At 50.0% G+C, this 25,179-nt stretch overlaps 4 protein-coding genes across 4 annotated transcripts; 3 read left to right on the top strand and 1 right to left on the bottom strand.

Moving 5' to 3' along the window:
- Positions 1-68: 68 nt before the first annotated feature.
- Positions 69-2,804, top strand: J7337_003025 (uncharacterized protein; the record flags this gene model as incomplete). Its single annotated transcript, XM_044820749.1, has 1 exon — positions 69-2,804. The coding sequence occupies one exon, from the start codon at positions 69-71 to the stop codon at positions 2,802-2,804; it is 2,736 nt and encodes a 911-aa protein (XP_044685049.1).
- Positions 2,805-3,587: 783 nt separating this feature from the next.
- J7337_003024 (uncharacterized protein) lies at positions 3,588-6,993 on the top strand (the record flags this gene model as incomplete). Its single annotated transcript, XM_044820748.1, has 5 exons — positions 3,588-5,171; positions 5,224-5,339; positions 5,389-5,943; positions 5,995-6,110; positions 6,158-6,993. 5 exons carry the CDS (start codon positions 3,588-3,590, stop codon positions 6,991-6,993), a joined length of 3,207 nt encoding a protein of 1,068 aa, XP_044685048.1.
- A 319-nt stretch (positions 6,994-7,312) lies between these two features.
- Positions 7,313-8,443, bottom strand: J7337_003023 (uncharacterized protein; the record flags this gene model as incomplete). Its single annotated transcript, XM_044820747.1, has 1 exon — positions 7,313-8,443. The coding sequence occupies one exon, from the start codon at positions 8,441-8,443 to the stop codon at positions 7,313-7,315; it is 1,131 nt and encodes a 376-aa protein (XP_044685047.1).
- A 1,374-nt stretch (positions 8,444-9,817) lies between these two features.
- On the top strand, positions 9,818-10,803 carry J7337_003022 (uncharacterized protein; the record flags this gene model as incomplete). The annotated part of the gene is made up of 2 exons (XM_044820746.1): positions 9,818-9,941; positions 10,019-10,803. 2 exons carry the CDS (start codon positions 9,818-9,820, stop codon positions 10,801-10,803), a joined length of 909 nt encoding a protein of 302 aa, XP_044685046.1.
- Between the last annotated feature and the right edge of the window lie 14,376 nt (positions 10,804-25,179).

The following is a 25,179-nucleotide window of genomic DNA, read 5'->3' as shown; positions in this document are numbered from 1 at the left end:
ATGATAGGTCATATATGCCATATACCCCTGGCAGGAACTCCCCCGTTCCGCCATCACCCGCCGGAGGTATGACCCCTTCTCCATTGAGAGAGGCCATGGATGGGGTCATGGAGCAATTGGACGTACTAGGCGGTGGCCTTGGAAGACCTGGCCAAGCTCCTTCACCTGAGCCACCTGCCGATCCTTGGTCTCCGGAATCCTTTGATATGCTGTCTCATCGTTCAACTAGAAGGGACCAGGAGCGAAGCAGGCCTAAAACCTCGATGGGAATCGCGCAAGATGAGGGGTATGAAACATATAGCGGTGAATCGTCTCAAGAGGTGTCTTATCAGAGTGGAGGCAGAGAAGACAAGCTTAGCAGTTATGTTGATCGCATGGAAAAGCGTTTTCAGCAAATGCATCGTCAGAACTCAAGGACTAGCGAGCCTGATGACGACCAGCCCCCTCCTCCGCCCCCTAAGAATGTGCCATACGAGCGGCCAAAATCGTCTATGGGCCGGTCCATTGAGCCTGAACGAAAGCTGAGAGCTCGCAAGTCGGCATATGAGATCGGAAGAGGAGTTGCCCGCACATTAACAACAAAAACAAACTCGACCAATTCGTCATCGGGCAATCAGAGCAACACCAGCTCTTCAACACAGAGCACTTCAAGGACCTTGTGGAGCGGGACATCAGCCGGCGCTTTCAGTACTACTAGTGCGGGAAGCCTCGCGCGCTCAGGCAAGCGTCAACGTGCACAAAGCGCTCTGGGAGCACGAGACTTGGAGATTGATAGACCAGACTCTCCTTTCACAGGAGTCACCTATCACAGCAGCCATGCGAGTGACTCTCCAGCGCAACAGCGTCCCCAGACCCAAGTCGGCTTCCACGATGATCCTTCTCTGGAATTGGGAGGCTTAGTGCAACCGAAACCGCCCAAGAGGAACATCTTCCGCAAGATATTTGATACTGCTAAAACAGGTGTTGCGAGTAGCCGTGGCGGTCTTGTTTCTGGTGGTCTTAGCATGGACTCGCCAAAATCACCCTTTGCTCGTTCAATGCCAGCTGGAGCTTCGCCTATGCCAGGTATGGGTAGTACGCCTATCAACAGAGACGTTGCGACAGAAATGGGCTTGAGTGGCGGTGTTGATTGGGTTCAGGTCCGTCGTGATGTGAATCGTTCCAATTCGCTCAGTACAATAGAGTTGACTGAGCGCCGTGAACGATGTCAAATGATGGATCACCCTGCCCTTAATCCTGTCGACGAGCTCTATGATGGCGTCGAAGGAGATGAGGGGGCTGACGGAGAGCCAGTCCAGGAACCCACCAACTACCAAGCGATTAACTTGTCTCAAGTCGATAAGAACTCCCGGTTCATCAGCGGACTTCCTCCCGCCATAACAGCTATCCAACTTGCCACTACATACGTATGCCGACCCTACAGGAGCGAGGTCCAGCGGCTGCGAGCTATCTTTACGTGGGTCTCCGAGAAGATCTGCTGGGAAGAGGACTTTGAGGGTGAAATCGACACAACGCGGGTGATCCAGGCGAAAAGAGCGTGCGCTGAGGAGTATGCTGTCCTAGTGATGGAGATGTGTTCTGCTATCGGTATCCACTGTGAGATCGTTCGAGGCTACCTCAAGTCTCCAGGGGAAGTTTCCGAAATCAACATCATGCCCCGACCCAACCATTGGTGGAATGCTGTTGTCGTTGACAATGAGTGGCGCATGATTGACTGCTGTCTTGCCAGCCCCTCGTATCCTCGGCGAGGTTTATACTCCAATGCCAATAACGCAGCCGATCCGTGGTGGTTCTTGACCAGGCCACTGGAGATTTGCTGGACACATATCCCAGAGCATCACAGTCAGCAGCACATCGTACCACCTGTCGCACACGAAACACTGCTCAATCTGCCATGCGCTTGTGCGCCCTTCTTCCGCAATGGTTTCGAGATGGTGGACTACAATACTGCATTGACTCGAATCGAAGATCTGGAAATGGTTCATATCAAATTTAGTGTTCCATGTGACGTGGAGATTGCCGCCGAGGTCGAAGTTCGAGGCTATTCGAGAGATTCAGACGGGGATGTGTTTGAAAGCGGCGATATTGTCAAGAAGAGGGCACTTGCTCAAGCTGAATGGTTCAATGGCATCAAGCGATACACTGTCAAAGCACTACTGCCTGGAGATGAAGGACAGGGTACCTTGAAGATTTATGCTGGCAAGCGAGGCCTTATGCACAGCATCAAGGATATTCCACATCCCCTCGCCTTTGCATTGCCTATCGTCCATACAGGTGAAAACCCACCTTATGAGTTTGTCACAAGACATCCCACTCCTCACGCACAGCGGCATGATATCTATGTGGTTCAGCCGCAGTGCCAAAGGCTTGCACTTAACAATACTTTTGTCTTTGCCATCAGACAGCACCCAAGTTCGCTGGGTGGATCGGCACTCACACCATCGTCTAATCCAGGCGGCACCAGCCCCATACCGTTCGCCCGCCCCAGTTCAGCGTTGAGCATGAATGCGTCTAGTGTTAGCGGCTCGACCCCAAGCTCAGCTACGGGCACTGTGGCTGGGAAGAAGCCTGCCAAGTTGGCGATCCAGACTCCAGGAGGCAAGATCCTCCGTCTTATGAGGAAGGAGGATCGTAAGGGTATTCACGTTGGAGGCCGAAGTCTCTCAGGTAGCGAAACTGCTAGTGATGGTGGAACCTGGGAGACAATAATCAAATGTTCAGAGAAGGGTGTGTGGCGAGGCCTTGTACTCGCAGATCGCACGGCTCGATGGTGTGTCTTTGCTGAATGGGTTTGCATGGGTTGATCATTACATGTGTAACGGAGGATTAGCTGTGGGCAGACTTCGTTGGAGTTTCCTCTCATATTTGGTTGTTTCGTCTTCTAATACCCAAGGAGGAGGATCTTGCATGCCCTGACGCACAGCGGTATGTTTATAGAAGTGCGCATGGGCCTTGGATTTTCTTCTGTTTTGGTAGGGATGATCTATTATTGCATTGGGGTTTGTTTAAAAGTAGCAGACATGTCGGAAAGTTATCGCAAGGTGTAAGATAATAGCATGTCACGAGCAACGATTGCAGCACATGATGAATAATTTAACTCATGATTCTTTCATTAATATCTTTGACGACAAGTGCAAATGAAGACAATAACTAATAACTACACTAAGATTAAGCTCTCAGAGGAAGTTTTGTTGGTTCCATCGAATAGTCGTTAGTTAGGTTGACTTGTAGTTCCGCAATTTCCATACCGTCTCGGCCAATCACATTGCTCTGCGACACGACGATAGGATCCCGTCGCACTCGTGCCTTTCCATTGTTTTATGGTTTAAACCTAGCACGATCGAATCCGCAGGCACAGCAAACAAGATAATAACGAGCAGGACGAACGAGCCTCGATATATTGCGCTATAGATTGTTGTGTTTGACGAGCGAGCCGATACAAACCCCGTCCGTGAATGGCAAACCCACCCACGGACCAAGACGGACCATGAAGCGCAATCGCGTTGGTCTGCGCACCGCGACGAAACGACAGATCGAATGCTGAAATCGATACCGAGAAAGAGGAATACAGTGATTAAGGAGAGGCCATGAACTACAGGCCTTTCCATGGCCAGGGCCAGGGCCAGAGCCAGAGCCAGAGCCAGAGCCAACAAGGCTCACAGCAACCGCTGCCAGTGCCCGGCATGAATCCGCCTTCATCTTATATGCCTGGTGGTTACCAGCAGTATACGAGCCCTCAACAGCAGCAGTTCTATTCAATGCCTCAACAGCAAGGCCAGCAGCAGCAGCAACAACAACAACAACAAACGTATCTTCAGCAGCAGCAGATGGCGCAGTTCGGGGGCATGCAAACGACTTTCCAGGGATACGATACAACCGGACAAGCGTATGGGGGACACCAGATGCAACCAGCTACCGCGCAATATACGCCTCCAGCGAATGTTTGGCAGCAGCAGCAATCTCCGGGTGGGCAGAACATGCTGTACCAGCAGCAATATCAGCAACCGCATCATCATCAACAGCAGCATATGTACCAGCAGCACGTCGCGTCGCCTCAACAACACGTTCAACCGAGAAGGCAGTCTGGCCACGTCCCTTCACCTCAGCAAAGACCTTCTCCGATACCCCAAAATCAAGGATATTCACTCCCCCAGACGCCGCAACAACGGTCTCAACACCAACAGTATTCGCAGCAGCATACGCCACAGCAACAATACCAGCAGCAACCACAACAGCAGCAGCACGCGCACTATCAGCAGCAACCTCAGGCGCCGGCTCCTCAGCCATCACCGCAACCTGCACCAAAGAAGGTAGCATCGCCGACTCAGCCACAGGCTCGACAAGTAAAACAGAACCAGCAGCCACGCCAGGGCCCGTCCAAACACCTGCAAGAGACAATTCGACAACCTGCGCACGAACCTATGATAATAGATGTAGATAAGCCCGTATCGGAGATAGTTGCACAGCCTGTCACGGAACCAACTCAGCAACAGCCAGTTGCGCAGCAAGAACCGGAGCAGATGGTCTATGTGAATCTGCAAGACATCCAAAAAATGCCATCGCTTCCACCAGTAACCATGGATCAGACACAAGGCGGTCCTATATCCCACACGGGGAAGACAGCGAACTGGGACGCGCAGTATGAATCAGGCACTGTCAAGCCGATGGACATTATGCTGAGCAGCCCACAAACTCAGCCTCTTCCGCCTCCTCAGCCAAAAGTGCAAGCATCTTATCACCAACCCGCGCAGACACAACCTCAAATCGCCACTCCCCGGGCAAAACCGAGCCCTCTCTCGTCCGTGGTCAACTCACCAGCGATCAATGCTCGCTCTCCGAGTATTACCAAGAAATCACCCGCAAGCACGCCAAAAAGTAGGCCCCTTGACACTGTTCATCTCATGGTGGCAGTGGCCGAAGAGTGCTTCGATAAGGCCCGTGGTTCTGTACATGATGTTGCGATGTCACTAAATGCCACGCGGATAGACGAGTACCAGAAATTGATCTCGACAGGCCTGGCGTGTCTAGAGGCGTGTTTGCAAAGTAATAGACTGTCTCCGCGCCAAGAAGCAAAGATGCGGTTGAGATACGCCACGGTAGTATTAGAAGAGACAGACAACCCTATGGAAGCTGAGACGGCCGTCACAAAAGGTATCTCTCTTTGCGGAAAGGTAAGCAACGGCAGACTTACCCTCGTACTGCACAGCTGACTGACTCTGGCAGAATGGCCTGGCCGATCTCAAATATTGCATGGATTATATCAGGTTGAAGCTCCTATTCCAACGAAATCACAAAGCTGCTTTGAATGCGGCTGATCGTCAAATCGCTGACTGTGAAACGTAAGTTCCGTAGCAACTCGAGTCCGGCATCTATTGACTTGTTTCACAGCTACAAGCACATCCAATGGGTTTATGCTTTCAGACTATTGAAAGCTTCATTTTACATGGAGCTTGGTCAAACAGCTGACGCCAGTGCACTGGAGAACATTCGCTCTATTCAAGTTACAGCTAGTTCCCGTGGCGACGATGCCCTGAGTGTGTTTGCCTTCATTCTTGAAGGTCTGGCACTTCTCAAGGCTTCCAAAGACGGCAACTTTGAAAAAGTCCAGGCTTGTATTGCTCAAGTAGCGAAGTATCAGTGTGAACCATCTATTCATATCATGCAACTCGATATCCTGACGCTACTTCTGGACCTTGTCTGCACTATCAATCATTCTGGCATGGAATTGATGCATGATAAGCTGAAAATGCTTCAAGATCGCATGGATGCATGCACCGACTGGCATAACACCAAGTCCGACTTTCTCATTCCGGTCAAGAAGCAACCTTCTACTGGTCATACTATTAGTAGTGACACAGCGGGCATCATTCGAAGCGGTGAGGGTGTTCAACAAGATTTTCTAGTCATGTCATTCATGACCAAAGTCGAGTTAAATTCCCTTGTGTGAGTTACCACCCTCCACGCATTTTACCAAATTCGCTAACATGTCGCCAGCCTCACTTTGACAGGCATCGTGAATATGCACAAGCCCAGCACAAATGGTCCACAAGGTCGACAAAGTCGACAAACAGTCGATTTCTTGAAAGAAGGCGCGCACGTCCTGGATACTTGTGAGTTGCATTGCTTGTCGCCCAGATATTTTACTTATATGTACTAGGGGACAAAGTGACAGCCGGGTATAGATATGGGCCGTCCATCTCGTTGCAAGATGCCATTGCGCAGCGTGAGTGGCGGCTGGAAGCTCACTGCTACCTTACCATCTTACTTGGCCTGTACGCAGCTAGTCAATGTCGATGGGACCTGGTAAAGCAGTACATTGTGAAGCTTCAGGATATTATGACTCCGTCTACACAGGGCATCCTGCGTTTGCTGGCTATCTACCTATCGGGAGTGTTTGACCAAGGCACAGGGGAACTGGATGCTGCTATGAACACTTTCCAAAAGCCTGACTTTGACCTAAACCAGCGCGGAACTGGTGTCAAAGCCGCACATCGCGAGTTAGCCATGCTAGCTGGTTTGAACAGGCTTTGGATTATGCAGCATCCTTCACACCGGAACGATCGAGCTACACTTGATCTGATCGAAGAACTAAGGCCGTTGTGCCTGAGCCACCACAATGTCGACCTACGGACTGCTTGGCATAACGTCATGGCAGCTATCAGCACCGAACCACCTCAGCAGCTCAATCAACAAAAGCAGCACATACAGTCTGCCATGGCCGGTTCCAAATCCACTAAAAATTTACTGGGCGCAGCCGTCACACTTGCTATCATGCGCAGCCGCCTATTCGAGAACGTCGTTGGCGATCAAGCCCTGAAAAGTGCCCTAGCGGCAGCCAAGCAGGCTCATCGCAGTGGCAATGTCTTGTGGCAGAGCGTCGCAGACGGTATGCTTGCTCACTCTTATGAAGTACAAGGCAAGGAGGAAGAAGCAGCGCAAGAATGGGCGAGGGCGACGAGGGAAGCCCAAGATGCATTTGCAGGAAGTTTCTGAATGAGAGCATAACCTGGTTAAGTAGAGCTCACAGGACTGGCGTTTATGGCAAGGAGTTCTCCCGCATGTTTTAAAAAGAGAAATTATTTCATGATTGTATATCAGACTCGGGGGTTGTGGAGATCTGTACGATACCTGACCATACATGTCTTTGGTCTTAGCTGTTTGTGGGCAGAAAGTGGTAATTAGATGCGACATAAAGTCGTGCTTTTGGCCGTGATAACGGCATCAATCAAGGTTCTGAACTCGATTGAGTCCTTAGCTTATTAGAAACACCTCCATTCAGCAGATGCATTGTGACTTTTGCCAAGACAGTAGATCACCGACGGAATCCAGGGGGTGGTTGGAAGCCTGGAGGGGGCATAAACCCAGGGGGGGGAGCACCAGCAGCACCGGGGGCTCCTTGAGGGGGAGCAGGGAATCCGGGCGGAGGAGCAACTGGGAAGCCCTGCGCCGGAGACCCAGAGGGTGGTCTGAAACTGCCTGGGTGGAAATCGGCTGGGTTTGTGTATCCAGCCTGTGATTGTGGAGGTCGCGCAGGCAACCCTGAGGGAGCTGGTGGTAAAGGAACGGAGCCTCTTGGAGGAGCTCCGGAGGGCGGAACTCCGGCATTGTATGGCGACGGACCTCGGCCGGGAGGTGCAAATCCACCGGGAATACCCTGTGGAGGTGCGCCGACGGGGGGCATTCTTCCCATAAGTGAAGGGTCGAAACCTGCTGGAGGCGCAGCTGCAACAGGCGGTGGTTGTAGAAACGCCTGGGGCACAGGCTGTGCTTCTGGGACGATGTTCCGTTTCTTTGCTTGAGCAGCAAGCTCGCGTTCAGCCTCGTCACCATGTCTCTCTCCCTTTCCGTCCTTCTTGAAAGCATACTGGACCGAAACCTCCTTACTTAAGATGTACTGTCCATGCAAGTTCGCGATCGCAGCATCGCTGCTCTCAAAGTCGGCAAAGCTGATAAAACCAAAACCCTTGCTCGCACCAGACTCCTCCCTTGCGACCTTTGGCGCACTGAGTAGTGGACCGAAGCGACTGAAGGTGTCGTAGAGGATCTTCTCGTCAACCATGGGATCGAGGTTTCCGATGAATAGCTCGGCGCCAACCTCGGCGGCACGCTGCTTGTCTGCGCTAGCCTTGTTGACGCGCAAGCTCTTTCCATACAGTTTGATGCCGTTCATGACATTGGCGGCATATTCAGCGTCTGTGGGTGTGCGAAACTCGACGAAGCCGAAGCCCTGATGTGTCTGGGTAACACGATCGCGAGGCATGTGGATGTTGTGGATGGGGCCCATCTGAAGCATGATCTCGTATACCATGGCGGATGTTGCGCGCTCGTCGATGTTGCCGATGTAGACCGTCGCCTCCTTGTCTTGTTCCCTGAGAAGATAGTTAGCTTTGCTGTCGCGTTGCCATGAGATGAAAGAGCTGTACCAATGCCTATTTTGCGCCATGATGACAGATTTTGAAGAGACCTCTGTCACTACCAGTACGAGTACTTTGACAAGTAAAAAGGGCGAAGAATCGACCAGAAATTGTGCTACCGTGATGATAAATAAGGTGAACAACTGCCTCAGTTATTACCTTTACATGGAGCTTCTAGAAATTTTGGCTGATGGTTAGTTAGGATGTATAAGGTAGCCTTGTCGCGTAAGCCACACAAGGTGCAGGTGGAATCGTGGCGTCGACCGAGGTTCTTCCGCCCACATCTCCGTGACTCGGAGGTGGAATTTCCAGCTCCCGGCAGGAGCTCTCCGAAATTTTTGGGAAGACGTCAACGCCAACACCAACGCCAGAAACGACTGCGGTTTATAGATTCTCAGTCTCGAGCCTTGAAACATCCGGTTGAGCCGCATCGTTTTGTTGTGTAACTTTTTCAAGTCCCTCAAATACACTTCTCTAAATTCTCTCAAGATGTTTGCCCTTTCTGAGGAGTCCAAGGTATGATATAGCTTGGAGATGGTATCTATCTATCACAGCTTCGCTAACGATTAGCACAGGAGCGCATTGCCAAGCTCATTGATGTTTCGCGCGTCGCCATCCACTAGTATGCTATTGACATTTGATTTTATTGTTGGGCGATAACTGATTTGTGCTAGTGGCTATCTCCCTCTGATCCTCTATCTCGGTACGAACCAGCTCGAATAACGATGTGCGATCGCAAAGGCAATACTGATTATATATCTCAGGCTACACCCGAAGCGAGCCCCGACCTTCAGTCATCCGGTATGCATAGATCCCTATGAACCGCATATGTAAGCAATGCTAATTGACTCCATTTAAGCCTTCTCTCTCCCCTCTCCTAAACAGGGAGCAGCTCTACGACTATACAAAACATAACAGTGTACATTATCATGTGGAGATGTTTTTCCAAGGGAGAAAGGGACAACTACCACCAGCATTCATGGCGTTGGGACACGGCGTGGTAGAATTTGACGACGACCGCAGACATGCTTGGGAGGAGGGGTCGACTGTACGAATGAGTGTGAAAAATCACCATGTATCATCTTGCAACGCTATGACGCCCAGAATAAGGGTATACCACTCATAATTAAATCTTGTCACAAAAATACCCGTTCCATGGTATTTGATCGTGTGAGTTTCGGTTTAATGCGGCAGAAGACCCAATAATTGTTCTGGTGACGTCGAAGCCTCGGCCGAGCTTCCGTATCTTTGAGATCCGCAGAAATATTATATCGAAATAATTCTTTCAGCGACCTTAAACTTTTTTCAACCACCACTCTAGGTACCTCATGGCGCTCTTCTATTCTGTTTATTACCCTCGTGAAACATGATATTCGGCTTGTAGAATTATCTAATCTCCCTTTATGCCCGATTCAGACTATGCGGGACTCTCTCCCGCGACCATCGAGTCCATCGCTGGTCTCAGTGCTGGTACAGTCGCGACGTTGACTGTTCATCCTCTCGATGTCGTCAAGACTCGCATGCAGAGTATGGCTGATTGGATTTTACCCCTCTATCGCACAATCTCGGTGTCTGACAATGTGATTTAGTCTATCGTAGCGCAGCTCCCGATGCTGTGCGTCCAACAACCATGTCCATTCTTCGTGCCTTGACATCTAGCCCTCACCCTGTCGCCTCTCTCTACCGCGGTCTAACGCCTAATCTTGTCGGAAATGCCTCTAGTTGGGCCTCTTTCTTCTTTTTCAAGTCACGCTTCGAGCGCGCTCTCGCTACGTGGCAGGGTCGGCTTGGAGGACGTCCCTCTGGAGGCGATTACTTCATCGCTAGCGCTTTGGCAGGCGCAGCAACGACTACGTTGACCAACCCTATATGGGTCCTCAAAGTACGCATGGTATCCTCTGACCGAGGCTCTCATGGTGCATATCCTTCTATGTTGGCTGGCGCCCGCTCCATACTGCAGACTGAAGGCATTCGGGGCTTCTACCGTGGCTTAGGCATCTCCCTAATAGGTGTATCACACGGCGCTGTGCAGTTTGCGGTATACGAGCCCGCAAAGAAGTGGTACCACGCGCGGCGTCGAGAGAAGCATGGCATCGAAAGGGAGCATATGACCACTGAGGCTACGGTTGGGTTGTCGAGTCTGTCCAAATTCGTCGCTGGTGCTGTCACGTATCCGTACCAAGTACTCCGGAGTAGACTCCAGAACTACCAAGCTGACGAGCGATTCGGTCGGGGTATCAGGGGCGTTGTTGTAAGAATATGGACTGAGGATGGACTCAGAGGGTTCTATCGTGGTATGGTACCGGGCGTTGTTAGGGTGATGCCCGCAACATGGGTGACGTTCTTGGTGTATGAAAATGTCAAGTACTATCTTCCTCAGTGGGCTTGAGGTGTAATCTGACTAGCACGGCGTTGGGGGTTCACGTTACCACGGTTGCAGTTTAGATATAGATGGCATCTAGGAAGCGTGAGGAGTGAAGAGCACATTTCAAGAGGTGTACAGCCCAGGGCACTCGTCACTTTATTACATAGTATGGAAGAGCCCCGTTGATTTAAGCCATGCACATTACTATCGCTGTTTAAGTCACATTTGCCTTCTTCGTCTCCTCCTCTGCCGTCTCGGCCTCGATCCTGCGCATCTCACACACTTCGCACTGGTCGGCTGAGACATACTCGGTGAAATACTCATTGGTGGTCTCGCATTTGATACCATGGCTATACTCAAGACATTCCTGGAGTTGCTCAGTGCCACTTATAGCTCGCTGGCATTGTAACCAGAGGCAATAGTTGGCGCTGTTGGCGAACATGATTCATACTGACAAAACATCACAACTACGATATAAGTCAGCCCAGAAACCAGAAATACCACGAAGAACCTTACATTTACCCTATTATACATACTACAATCATCACTGTTGCAATACAATGTCCGCGTGTTACCACGCCACCTCCAGCATCAGTTGAGTCAAGCATACCCTATACCGCGAAGTGACGAACTTTGAGTGCGATGACACATACCTATGAGCCACGACAACAAGATGTCTATAACACGCAAAAGGTAACAAATGAGCCCACTACATACAAGTAACCTTGTCTGCCATCCTGTTCAGCTACCTCTATGTCATGTCCTGACCATCAGCCCACGGACTGATACATCCACCCGCAATCATCAAAACCACACGCATATCACAAACATCTACTGAAGCTCATTCCAGATACCCCGGATATCACATCCAATCAAACAAACTCTGTTCCGGTCCCTGAAACTTGCGTATATGGATTCAGTGTCAAGATCTCGCCGAAAGTCAATCGAACCCTCGAAATCCCGACATCCAGTCACAGTCACACCACAGATTGCCTGAGCCTTCCCGAGCTTCTCCGCAGCCGCCATCGGCTGCAAAGACATCACATCACGCCAACCTTGGAAACGAAAAGTTTTTGGGCCAAAGAAATAAGACAAATTTCCATTTCGAAACCCCTCTCCATGGTTTGTTGAAAAACTTTCGCACGGGGAAGCGCATCCTTTCAAACCTGGCCCCTGAGGCCGCAAAATCAGTCGATTCGTACAAGGGCACAGATGAGATGGATACATCGCCCTTCCATTCACTGCTGAGAATACATGGCCACAAGTGAGAGTACAACGTCGAACTTGATATCTGACAACCACCACGAGTCATCAGTCGCAAATAAAGATGCAGACATGACAAAGTGGTATGGGAGATTATCCAACTCGTTTAAGCCGTGCCCGCTCCAGTAGCCCATTGAATATTATTTTGGTGAAGCACAGAAGCGTGATTATCATGTGCTGCAGCCGGGGTGACTCTTGTGGGCGTGAGACGCCTGCGTTTGAACAGGCGTAGCTCTGATATGACAAGTGGGTGATCGGGCGGCAGTCGAATTCACATGGCAAGAACTTTCTTGCGATCTCCCATGCGGACAGTAAGTACATGAGTCTCAGGATCTGATGCGGCCCCATATCATGACGGTATCTTTGTTCAAAATATGACAATACGGTGTGCGTAAAAAACGCGCAAATCGGAGTTCACTGCGCCGTTCAAGGTAAACGAACAACCATGTAGTTCACTGCCGATTTATCTTGACTCTGTCAGTTTTCTGTCACGAACAACCCGCGGCGAATGCGACGATAGGCGCTGAAACGGTCAAGAAATGCCTCTGATCGCATGGTAGTTTCGCAGCTCTTACCTCAAGAGGCATAAAAGTAGACATATACTGGCCGCGTGATGCCATAGCCGATTGTGACAGGTAATGAATCAAGGGGCCCTCCATCATCGAGACACTCCATATAGTAAGATTTTCAGGATTGCGTCGTATCGTGTCCTCGTTTATTAGAAGAGGAGGGTGAAGTTGCATCTCGAGAATTCTCCATGTCCGAGAATAACTGTCAAATCCCATAACACAACTGTCATCGGAGTCTGGGACTAGAACAGGAAGTGATACCGTTCCATAAACGGCAGAGCTTGCGAATTCAGTACGGGACGAGCCGAAGTGCTCGTCGACAGGCCCTCCTCGGTTGATCGCTTGACCCCCCGATCCCGAATGCTTGGGTTGGCAGAACGCTTGCTCTTGTCCCCTGTTATTTCCCGGTCTGTCCGAGATCTGACGCGGCCTTATTTGCTTATGTGTTTTGAAGTGATCCAAAATATTATCACCTGGCGACCACCAGTCCCCCGAGGTAGTACATAGAACAGCTTGTTGGTTGAAGGCATCGTGCCAAGACTAGGATCTCTGATTCAACAAGATGGGGATCGCGACCAAGGCGCTTGGAGATCGGGCCCAGGGACCATGTGAATAATGACACAGGCATATCGAGTCGTGAGCTTTGCGAAGGCTTGTCCAGCTGCAAAAGTGTTGTAGAGGCGAAGGCTGGAACTCAAGCTTCGTGGGGAGGACCCTCTTCTTGGTAAACGCGATGTCACCTCGACACCTTTTCAGACCCTGGTTGGCTCCGCACGACGTCTCCCACAAGCTCCAACCAGAGCCTCCAAGATCGAATCTTGCATGCAGGTTAATTACAGCCAGCTGAAAATGTTTACTCATGAAACGTCACGATAGGAGTCATGACATCCCTATCCTTTTGGCGTTTAGCTACGAATGTCGACCACGCACCCTCGGGACCGAAGAAAAAAGTAATCATAGGCGAGTTTGCAATAACCTTGGCACAAAACGATGACCACGAGGAAAGATCGTACATGCGTGATCACCTCGAGAAGGGGGAAACAACGACGTTTCCTGTACGACATTTTTTGTCTCTGAAAGCAAGTTATACAGCCTGCACAAAGCCATTTTTGGACCCAATGGCGTTCTGTCCCTTGCGTCGGGGAGTTCTAGCCACAACAAATGAATATTGGAACCTCCTATCTGGCATCATTTCGATGCAGATTAAGTTGAACCCTGGAACAGGAGGAGAACATCGGACTCAAACAAGAGGGGACCGATAGATTTCGGGCACTCCCTTCGGAGATTCATACGCGAATAACGACTCGAGGTGCCTTCGCCTGGCTGGCCTGGACTTTTCTCGTCGTATATCACAAATCATAGCGACACCCGCCCTGGATGGATCTTGGGGGGATCTAGGGCTCTGGCAAACGGCGGCCTTGTGTTCTGGTTCGCCCGGATAGCACATGATCCGTGGAAGTGGAAAATGAGTACTCGTCAGAGGGCAAGACATACTGCACGTCGCTGTCGTACATGCTCGATGTTGTGTTCAGACATCTTTCTCCTGGCAGTATCCCAGACCACTGGGTCATGTAAGAATATCGCCACTGTATGTGAGGCTAAACTTTCGCCTCGTCGCCCTGCTTTTAGCATTCGCCCTGCTGAACATCATGAAGTTTACAATGGCGAAGTAAGGATTGAGACTACTTTACGGTGTTGTCTTGAACAATTGGTCCTGGTGTTATCGATACCGAGGCGCTGGGGAAACCGTCGGGATCGGGAAAGGGCAAAGAGGCGCATTAAGCCACGATCTCAGTATGTTAGAACCCAGATGCTTTTTTCCACTCACCTGTGGCGTCAGTAGAAGTCCCTGACCTGGTTGATCTTGATCGGGCATTGACACACCCTCCCAAGAACCCAAAAGAATGCATCGCCGAAATGTGATAACTGATCGACCTCAGCAGGTCGAAGCAGGTAGTGTTTAGTAATCTACCAGTGGCTTTAGTCGCGAGGACTGGGTTGACTAACCGGGTCCCCTACCCTGGTTGGAGTTGGGCTTCCTCTAACAGGATTGGAGAGCTGAAGAGAAAAGAGACGAGAAGAGAATGCATTGATGCCATTGGTCTCTGGAAATCCTTAGGGGCACTTTAACCAGCACTAGGGGTATGAGTTCGCTGCATCGCGATTCGACTCAGAAGCTTGATTTTGTATGTATGTATGGTGGTGTAGATTGGTAAAAAAAAAACGCAAGGTTAGGGCTTCTTCCGTTTGACGGGATATGCTATGCGTCAATCGAAAGACATGTCTGGCGCTGACTGCCGTTGAATTGATCGATTGATTGATCGATAGATTGATTGCTTGCGTGATGAGCACGTGTAGTGGCTACATCTCACCCCCATCACAAGCGTTTGGCTAGGGGTTTCTTTTGGCGATTTAGTTACAGTGGCTGTAAATTGAAATGTCGACTCGTCATCTCGTCCTGATTGTTTGTGGCATTGCTTGCGATTTTGTGGTGGGCAGTGGCCTATGATCGTCGACTGATCCTCTGCGGGGCACTTTGAGTTGCGCTGATTGTTTGCAACAGGGGAAGAGATGAGATCTTGCAGCAAAAGTGACGGGGGGCTGGAGAGATCCATGGCATCGATCCTTGGGTGGTTACCCTAGCTTCCAAGAATGTCTATTGAATTCAGTCGCGTTCAGTTCAAACTGAGGCTGCGGCACGACGAGAGCATGAGATGACCAGGATCATTCAAGAATCCGACTCCTCTCAGCTCGTCAAGGAATACCCTAGATGGCTTAGCAAGGTACCAGATGGAGTCGTCATCTGCAACTGTGCCCTTAACAAAATCAGATATATCATCTCTCACCTACAGTAGGTGGCCTGTGGCGCCCTCTCTGTTGCGCTGCGGCTGACTCGGATTTTCCGCTCAAAGGGGGGCTCGATGGCCAGTTGATAAGATGAAGAGATAATGCAGACGTAATCCTTTGCGCATTAAGGGAAATGTGAGGTCCGGCAGATGTAATTCCTCATGTCTCGCGCAATTTAATCTTTGTGGTGCGTGACAACCAAATCCACGGGCCGCGATGTGCCTGCTGTTGGTTGTTGTAGTCTTACCTTGCCTTACCTTACCTTACTTAGGTAGCTTGGCAGTCTGAGCTTCTGATGCGATCGATCTTGCTTCTTCTCCCGACAGTCTGGTTTGTGGCAACTGCCTTACAGCAAAGCACCGACCTGTTTTTTCGTCCTCACCTCAGATCATGTTAGAGCAGAGACAAAACAGCAGGTGGGGATCACTGAGTCTCTTTCTCAATGTGCGCCGTGCACACTACGGAAGGGGCGAAGACGAACCGTTGTCCGTAGCTCATGGCTCAGTGCTCATTACTGAGACGCTTTCAGACTCCTCTTAATGGGCCCCCTTTACGGATACAGGGGAAGATATCCCATAGGCCCTCCCATGAATTCGTATAAGACCCATGCATGCCCTGTTGTCAATCAATGTCTGTGTGTCAAAATATCGCCCAAAAGAGAGTACAAAAAACGTGAATCCCGTCCCGGCCCGGAAGGCGCGGGTTTTGACTTGAGTTGTTGCGCGCTCAGACTTAGAGAATCCGTCTGGCTGGAAAGACATCTGCCGAACGATCATGATCTTGCTTGCTTTTTTCTCCCAATATATTCCATATCTTCGATAGTTCTGTGTCTTAAATCTGCAACACAATTTGATCATGCGATTCGAACCAGAATGACAGTGTCTAGCCCTCAAGGTTCATGCAAGTAATACATGAGGGATCTTATTCCGCGAATGATGAAGAACCATATCTTGAGGAGCTAATCACTAGGAATGAGTCTGTCTCTCCTGAGACAAGAGGCCCATTGCAAGAACCACGGCCGCGGATCACGATCCGAGTAATAGATGCGAATCAACTGTCCCTATGATCCAATCGATAGCTTACACTTTTACTGTGCCGCAGGATAGAGTTCAACCTATTCAAGTGATGGTCCATTGAAAAATTATCCTGTCGGAATACCGACTCACAAATGATGTTGGTGTTTTGGGGATTTTCCTTCTGCTAAGGACTTGAGACAGGTGCGCGACACCAAGAGGCAGCTTATCCAATCTATAAAGGCGCCCTGGGATGTCATTGTCAACTGCAGACGACACTTCAGCCATTCTATTGCAGCAGGCCTTGCCCTTGTCTTTGTTTCTACTGCACAGGCAACTTGTTGGCCATGTGTATGAACGAGGCGCAAAACCGTGCGCGCCCGCCACAGCCCAATTGAATTCATCCCACGCTGTGCCGTTTCAATACAGATTCTGTGACAAGCATAGTTGGCAGTAATCCACCCATTCGTGCTAAAAACGTTGACCGACAAATTTCAGTTCGTCCTATCTAGTCACCGTGTAGGCGAGCAACTATTTCATGCATCATATCCATCATTCAATGGTAGGTTCGTAGTCAGTTGCTCTCGCTACTTTGGCCATTTCTGATTCATGCCCAATAAAAAGCAAAAGCACGCGCGGGAACGGCCCCAGCTTTAGCCGCCCGTTTCCCTAATCAAGGCTCTTCCCGCGAGCGCCAAAAAAAAGGGTCGATTTCGAGCTTCATCTTTTACAAAAGAAAAGGTTTAAGTGCCAGATCGAGCCGGCCTCACCGACGGCGTCATGCTAATTAGGGGTGATGCTTGCGAATTTTGGCGATCAAACGTGACAACCTAAACTCCAGGCTCCAGGGCAGGGGAAGGAAACAAAGATCTGCCAGATGTGAAGGCAGGATCAGATAATGCAGGGCCCTGAGGATATCGCTGCTACTGTTACAACGCGCGGGTGTCCAGCTCGCAAGCTGATACTCTTCGAGGAACCAGCGTTACAACGCGTCTCTTTGGGCAGATACGACGTGGTATTGATTTACTTCGCCCAAGGATCTCATCAGGGCTAATCTCTGGACCCAGTCCTGTGGGTCGCTACCCAGAGTCTCTTTACGGTGAGTACAGCTCGTATCAGGAGCTGGCGGTGTCTAGGTGTCTTGAAAGGACTAAAGCCATTTCGAGGGCTGTAAGGGATTGTTGGTAAATGAGGCGGGTAGTCGGTCTAAATCATCTGTGGATAACAAGTGATAGATCAACTAGGGCTAATACCAGCCACAGCATGGATTGCGGTATCGGTTTGGGTAGAAACCCTGACTTAAGACTAGGAATAAGGAGTCAGAGTATGCTCTGCCGTAAGGCGATGATAGGGGTTCATGGAGATCACAATGCAATTCCTATGGCGTATATGATGGGCCAGCAGGGGGCAACAATCTACACGCCTTTGCCCTGTCGCAAATAAGGTTCATGCCGGACTATAGAGCTTTCATTATGACTATCAAACACACTCTCGCGTAGTATGCACTACTGACTACGGGCGAAGCGGTAATGAAGCCGGTTCCCTTGGTCTGAAACTCCCACGTCAATCTCCCTTGCAGAGTCTCTCGAAACCAGATCCTCCGCTGTTACAAAGATCGCAACCCTCAGTACGGAGTAACCACCTCCCTTACCTGATTGTGATAATACCGACTGTGGTATTCATACCCTACAACAGGTTTTCATGGTCAGCGTCATGGTGGGGATGCCCAGCATTTATGTTACGTCCTGCAAGGTACCGCTGCGACCTTGGCCCTTGAGAAGCTGGGTGAGCGACGCGATTGTCATCCCAGCCCAAGCTCAAATCGATCACCTGGGAGCCCGCTCCATCGCCAACTTGGCCAATTGCCGCGGAGTTACATTGGCGCGGTGCCTATCCTGGAACTGCTGACCGAGGATCTGAGATTCGCCTGAAGTGACAGGTCGCAAGAATCCAGCTGCTTGGACTGAACCAAGCAGGGGCTGATGCAGGATCATTGCGTAACTCTTGTTATAAGGTTACAGCAGGGCGAAAGAGTAAGGCAATTCGCATAAGGTACTTGTTAGCTGGACAATGACGAAAGTGAGGGGAATTGCGTGGTTCAGGATCGTTGCTGGGGATTTGCCTGCTGTCTTGATAATACCCGGCATCTAGTGTAGCCGATACGCCTTATTGCTGTGGTTTCTCAACTGACAATGCGCACTGACGTTGGTGTGCCAAACCAACAGCTGCAACGCCCAGGATGTTGGACAGCCTCTGCAGCCTTAGCAGGTGCCCTAATTAATTGAGCTCCCCTTAGGCTGAGTCCGTGTGACTCTCCCGTCTCCCCCGCGCTTCTTTGGCACGCTGTTTCCCAATTTTGCCCTTCTCGGTAATCCGTAGCTTCAGTCTATCAATTATACTAAAACCCGAATTTTTGTTAGCGTGGGAAACAGCAACGTAACAGGAACTGGGCAGCAACTATTACTCGCTGGTGCCAGATTCGGACCTTCAGATTCACTATCTCAGCTGGAAGCGCCTTTAATCTTCAATGAACCTGTCAGTGACGAATTCCAGTACCTGACTGACTTTGGCTGGTGATCCCGGTGACGCACTTAATAGCATTGGTTTGAGTCTGAAGTTGCGTTGCTCAGAGCCATGTTGAAGATCGCCATGGCTGGACGCCGCTTAGCCAGGGACCCCTGTTAGCGGGACCCGACACCACGGTGGGATGTGTTGCGCAATGACCTCCTCTGGTCTCTCATTGAGAGATCCTACTAAATATACCCCTATCCTGGAGACAACTGGCCAGCCAGCGGCAGTCCCCGACAGCTGGTAGCAGCTAAAGGCCGAGCCGCCGTCCCGCTGTCAAGGCTTGCGAGCAAAGAGAGCTAAGAACAACGCTGTGGGCAAACAACGCACCCTGCTCGTACACAGAGGGGACCACCACAACAGTCTTGTAGCGACCAAAACAGCAACACAATCGTAGCGCACCAAGCGCATAAAGCCCTGTGAGGAATTAACTTGGTAGCTACGGCCCCCTCTGTTCCGGGAGCAACCGCAAGCGGTGATGCACCAATTGTGAGCCTCGAATATCTCCCGATCTGCCGTATCAAGCTTCCGCCTGTGCTCCGATCCTCCGGTCTCTTGGTACCGACTGAAACCGAAAACTTCCCGGACTCACGCTTCCCATGTACTTCAGGCCAAGCTTCTGCTATCAGTTGTTCATTTCTTATTTTTGAATGCGCACGCAGGGTTTGTCGTAATGTAGTATTCTGCTTACCGAGAAATAAACATCAAGGTCAGGGAATAAAGCACGGAGCATCTGCGGGCTGGTTCTTCGACGTTTGTGCTTGCTCATGCAAACATCTTGGGCGCTGTTTGAAGTCTGCGTTGAAGAGCATTGCCCTGATCTGTTAACTGGTTTGATTGCGGAAATGAAAGTCAGCTACAGAAGTTTTCGCGCTGTCATTTTTTGAACCATCCACACTAACCTTAGCTGACACAGAGCTAGAAGAGCTGTACGCCAAAAGAGAAGATGGAAGAAGAGGGAGAACGAAACAGAAACAGTGAACAAGGATTATGGTACAATGCAATCCCCAATTAACCCACTCCTATCTTTGTTAGCTCGCAAAAGTTACTGGAGTCATCCTTGGTGACCTTCGCCGTGTTTCTGGCCTGACACTTACTGTTCAAGTCACACACAAGTTATGGGTTTGACTGCGACTGCACCCTCAAACGTTCCGATGTGGTGGGTCGGTCCCTTGTCAAGACTTTGGTTTACTTTCCACACCATGACCAGCGCAAGTCGTCGAATCGTAAGCATCAGCATTTCAGCCTGGTGGCTTCTGAGGCTGTTCTCGATCTTTGACATGTCAGTTTTCTCGTCACTGCCTACGTACGATTCCACTTGGCAAGCCTGATAATACCATTACCCGATTCAAAGTATCCAACAGCCTGTGGAAAGACTTAGAGCCTTGAGCAGAACACTTTGACATGAGTAGCTTGCTACTAGGTAAAGTTTCTGCAGTAGTATCTATTCATAATCTGTATGTGTTACGTTCCTGCATTCGAGCAGATGGCTGAACATTAGTGCCAGATCTCGAGGACCGCAGGGCTGGGGCTTCGAAGGTATCGAATTAGCATCACTCCTGCATGCATAGACGCACCATGACTTGAAGAGAAAACAGGGCTTGGGGTTGTAAGAGAAAGAAAGGGGATAGAAGATTCTAAACTGGGCTGAGATGAGCGTTTTCGAAAAGCTGGAACCTGATAACTGATGAAGCTCGACGGCACAATCCTGTTCATTATGCACATCCCGAATGTGCATATGTACTTGAAGAGCTGCGTGAGGCTCGGTTGTTGGGAAGAGCAAGGGTCCAACGCTGCAAGAATTACATGCGGACATTACCTGTTTCTCGCAGTCAGCTGCAGGTGTATTTATTGCATGCTATTGAGTTTCATGCAAAGATGGCGGGTGTGGGTGTCCCTAGATCTTGGCAGCAAGGGTCTTTTCATGGGGCGTAATCCCGCAAGGAAACGTTGAGTTGCGGGCGAAGGGCTTCTATTGGCCAGGCCGTCCTCTTCCCAGTCCAAGGCGGCTTCGATGATGATTTCGCAAACGATGGGAACGTATCGTGGATGAAGTAGGACTTCGTCAATCTGCTCGCTGAGCTGCCTGTCCTTGAGCAAGATGGATACCCGCATTCTGGACTGTGCTGCCCCGTCTTGTCATCTGAGATGAAATTCATGGTCCTGCTGCGTCAGTCCTGGCTTGTCAGGGCTGAAGTATTTTCGGTCTTCTCCTTATCCCTCCTTCATGCTCACATGCTCCATGACTGGTCATTTCCATCATGATTAATTAAGTGGATGACAGCCCTCATGCTTCACCAAAAAACAAGAAGCATGGCCATATGAGAATTATGAAGCAAAAGTTCATCCGTTGTTTATAATATGGCTACAGTTCTAAAAACAAACCATGGAGGCTTCGCCAAATTTCGTCAAATTCATGCCTTTCTTGACAAGGATTTACTCCATGAAGCCAACAAGAGTATACCATTAAGAGAACCCGATGACTCGTTTAGAACTTGTAGATCGAATGATTTGTAGACTTTGATATCCACTGTAACGATAACGGGGATAACACGGCGTCTGCAGAGTAAGAAAGTGAGAAAAGTCAGTTCGGGGTGGATTCGCCGGCCGGTCTCTAGAGCGGAGGACGGCCCCCGCCGTGTATTGCCGGCCCCATATCCCCAGAACTGCCCTTAGCTAGAGTCCATGGAGACCCCTGGCAATGATGACCCCTGTCTGGCACCCAGCGTGTCCTCATCCTTTCTCTTGCTGTCTGCCTTATGGGCTTTCAAATGCAGTTCCGCACTTGAACAGTCTTTAGCGAGAAGGGAAAATCTCGAAAACCGCACTTTCTCTTTCTGGTCCGGCTCAGTCTTGATCGTGAAAGTTGAGAGAACCATCATCGCCAAACGTTGATCTAAGACGATCTGCCGTGTTCAGTCCACATAAAACAGCCAATCAGCGAAAGGATCTCTGATGTTCCCAGAGCGCTGGGAGCTCCCCAAAGCCATTGGCTAGGATCATGATGCGCCCAATGGCAAGCCTCAATAAGCATGAACCAGGACGGTGCGGCTTTGTCGCCGCACAGCCGCGCTCTTGTTTTGAGCAAACATCTAATGTTAGAACCTCAAGGGCCAGGATAAGAAGGTAAAAATTTACAGGTAGTGCAAGGACCGGGTGCCGGGAGTTGCCAGCGAACATTGGTCTCGAATTGCGTTGCAACTTATGCCTGGGCAGCAATAAGTCTAGTTAGCGCATCTGAGGCAATATTGACAGTACCGATGTGATGTGTCAATCGACTAACTATTAGGAACTTGTTGAAGGGCTCGCGGTAGTCAGAGATGGACGGCGCCTGCGTAGCGCAGTGTTATTGCCCCTGCTGTGTTGTAACTGTTCCTGACTCCTGACCATCCCCCCGTACAACATCCTTGCTTGGACCCTGGTTGTTGGTTTCAACTTTCACAGGCTCTTCCTCTCAAGCTTCCCCAGATATGGCAATGGTAACTCACTGGGTATCATCACCACTCTACTCCCTTATGGCAGGTATCAAACAAGACAAATCCGACAGCCAAATAGCTAAGGTCTACGTTAGTGTATCCAGGCGTTAAGTACAGAGGAATCGAGTGTGTGAGTTGTGCCTACTACAGCTCACTACCAATTGTCTTTCAAAAACCACAAACCAGATCGGATTGGCCTACAGCAAGGCTACCAACTCGACGAGATAGCGACTGCACATGACCTGTTGTGCTGCCCTGCCGTCATGGCAAACGAAATGGGTCACGATGTTGGAGCTACCAACTTTTGTCTTGTTGTGAAAGCGACGATCGCTAGCCAAGGTGAATGTAACAACCCCCACGATTGACCTGAGGTGCCGTGCCTCACTCAAGCGCAGTTCACTAGGATTCTAGTGTCCATATTGGGGAGACCATGATAACCCGATGGTTCAGTTCTGTGCTACTTTTCCCCCTTCTACTGTTGCTTTGCGAGATTCTTCAGCCCTTCGCAGAGTCCAAGGCCGGAAAATCGAGATTTTGATGCAGCGAGATCCAAGTCCATCAATGGTCCATTCAGGAGTCGTGGTGAAATGATATGTCATATTCTATTCCGTGCCCTCAGAGGGTGGCTTTATCTCGAAATAGATTCGGGTCATACACCCCCCTCCAATGGCCTTGCGAGAAGGACATGGGTGTCCGCTTAGACTTGATGTCCCTGTTTTCTCATCGGCCGAGAAAACAACACCGTTCCGTTAAGGGACACCGTTATGAGCTAATATGGATGACCATTCATAACTGTCATGATTGTGTCTCGTGATTCCGATAATGCTGAAAGGCTGAGACGCTTTGACCAGGCATTACCAGCATGTCGGAGTTTAGTGTTAGATGCTGTTTCGTGACTCTGAGACTCTCTTTGGGCTTCACAGTACCCAAGGCCAGGAGGGAGAGAATTAAGGTTGGAGTACCTACACGATCGCTGCTGTGAAACTCAGATTATCGTGATCATGTGGAACTGTACTCCGTAGCACAACATGTGTGGTCCTTGGTCTGTCCTAAGCCTGTGATTGTTGGTGATACCGTGCTTTCTTACCAACAAGATGAGATGGACAACGGGCCGGTGCCAACCCAAGTTTGGGCTACGCGATGGCATTTCAAAACTGTCTAGGGTGAAGGTCAATGCGAAAGGGTACTGTACAATCTTTCCGTCTGCACGTGCTCATTGATAATGAGAAACCCCCGCGACTGAGGCATTACGTAGCACATTAACAAGTGAACTGGTGGGCAACATGTTGCATGTTTCGAGATGCTCTTTCGATTGGCTCGCATCATGGTGAGTGAGAAACGACCTTCCGGAGTTGTGATTGAACAAAAGAAAGAAGCATCATCCCGGCTTGTACGCAATGAATGTATGCAAACGCAACACAACAACCCTGGACGCACGGCCTTTCAGCTCTAGATTCGCTACTGGTCCTGAAATCACAGGAATCAAGCGAGCATTCTGCACCCTGGTAAACATGAGAGAAGCATTCACACAATTTGTCTGTTCCTTGAGTGAGGAATCTCCTGTGCTGAATGCCGCTTGTATTTCGTGGCTAGACGTTGAATAACAAGATACATACAAAGAAAGGTACGGCCACATAATCATCCAGATTTCAGTTGGCCTGTGCTGTTCCCTGTATTTTATGGAAAAGGGTGCATCGCTGCCGGGTATTGCCCGGACATGAAATAGGAGAATAACTGCCGTGCATGCAGTTCCTGGCTTGAAGGGCTCTTCAAATAAAGCATACCTCATATTGTGGGTTGGCAGAGTACGCAGCACTGAAGACAGGCCCAATAACCCTGGAGTGAAGGATTGGCGAAAAACAATGTATTCCGCATTGCCACATAGGCATCGGCCTTTTGTTTGCATATATTTATGATGCTGAACTGGATCATCAGCCCCATGAAGGGATTAACGGCGGCTGTCCCGGGATTTGGGGCCTCTGTTTGATTGCCGGCGCCTGACCTGGCTTATTAGGTAGGTTAGAGAACGAGTGATGAGAACAGACGTTAGTGACAACAAACGACAACTTCCTCTACCCTTGGTCGTTAACAACTTTCTTTCATCTCATATTCATAGCAAAATGTACCTAGGGTAGTGCAATGCCCTGGGAGAAGCGGCAACCACGTAGCCTTCACCATAAGAGCAGTAATGAACCGAAGCGTCACTGTACAACCTATCAGAAAGAACATTTTCTTCGATAACGAACTACCTAGGTAGTTGTAAGTATCCAGGTCCCACAACTCAAGCTCATCTCAACAGTTAACAACCGTGTCCTGTTTCGACCCAATTGTCTTACAACGGCTACCCTAGCATCACGCCTCTGAAGTGCTAACGTTAGTCTGGCGGAGCCAAAGCTGCTACGAACGTTTGACCGTTGTGTTCGCATTTGTCTCCAGGAACCATCTATGCCAACTGATCCAGCGCCACTACTGTACGTGCTCAGAAGAGGCGCTTCACATGTCGTCCCGCCTTGATACTCTCTAAAGAGTAGAGGAGACGACGCTTCATGACGATGATGGAATCGACCGAATGGCAATCCATCATCATCGTCATCATCATCGACAGGTGGTTGTGCGACGTAGGCATGTCTGATATACGCAAGGGACTCGATGTTGGCCAGCCTT

This window comes from Fusarium musae, chromosome 2 (assembly GCF_019915245.1).
Source record: "Fusarium musae strain F31 chromosome 2, whole genome shotgun sequence".
NCBI classification, from domain to species: domain Eukaryota; kingdom Fungi; phylum Ascomycota; class Sordariomycetes; order Hypocreales; family Nectriaceae; genus Fusarium; species Fusarium musae.
Note: the sequence above shows the minus strand (reverse complement) of the source record. Positions and strands in the feature narration are given on the sequence as shown.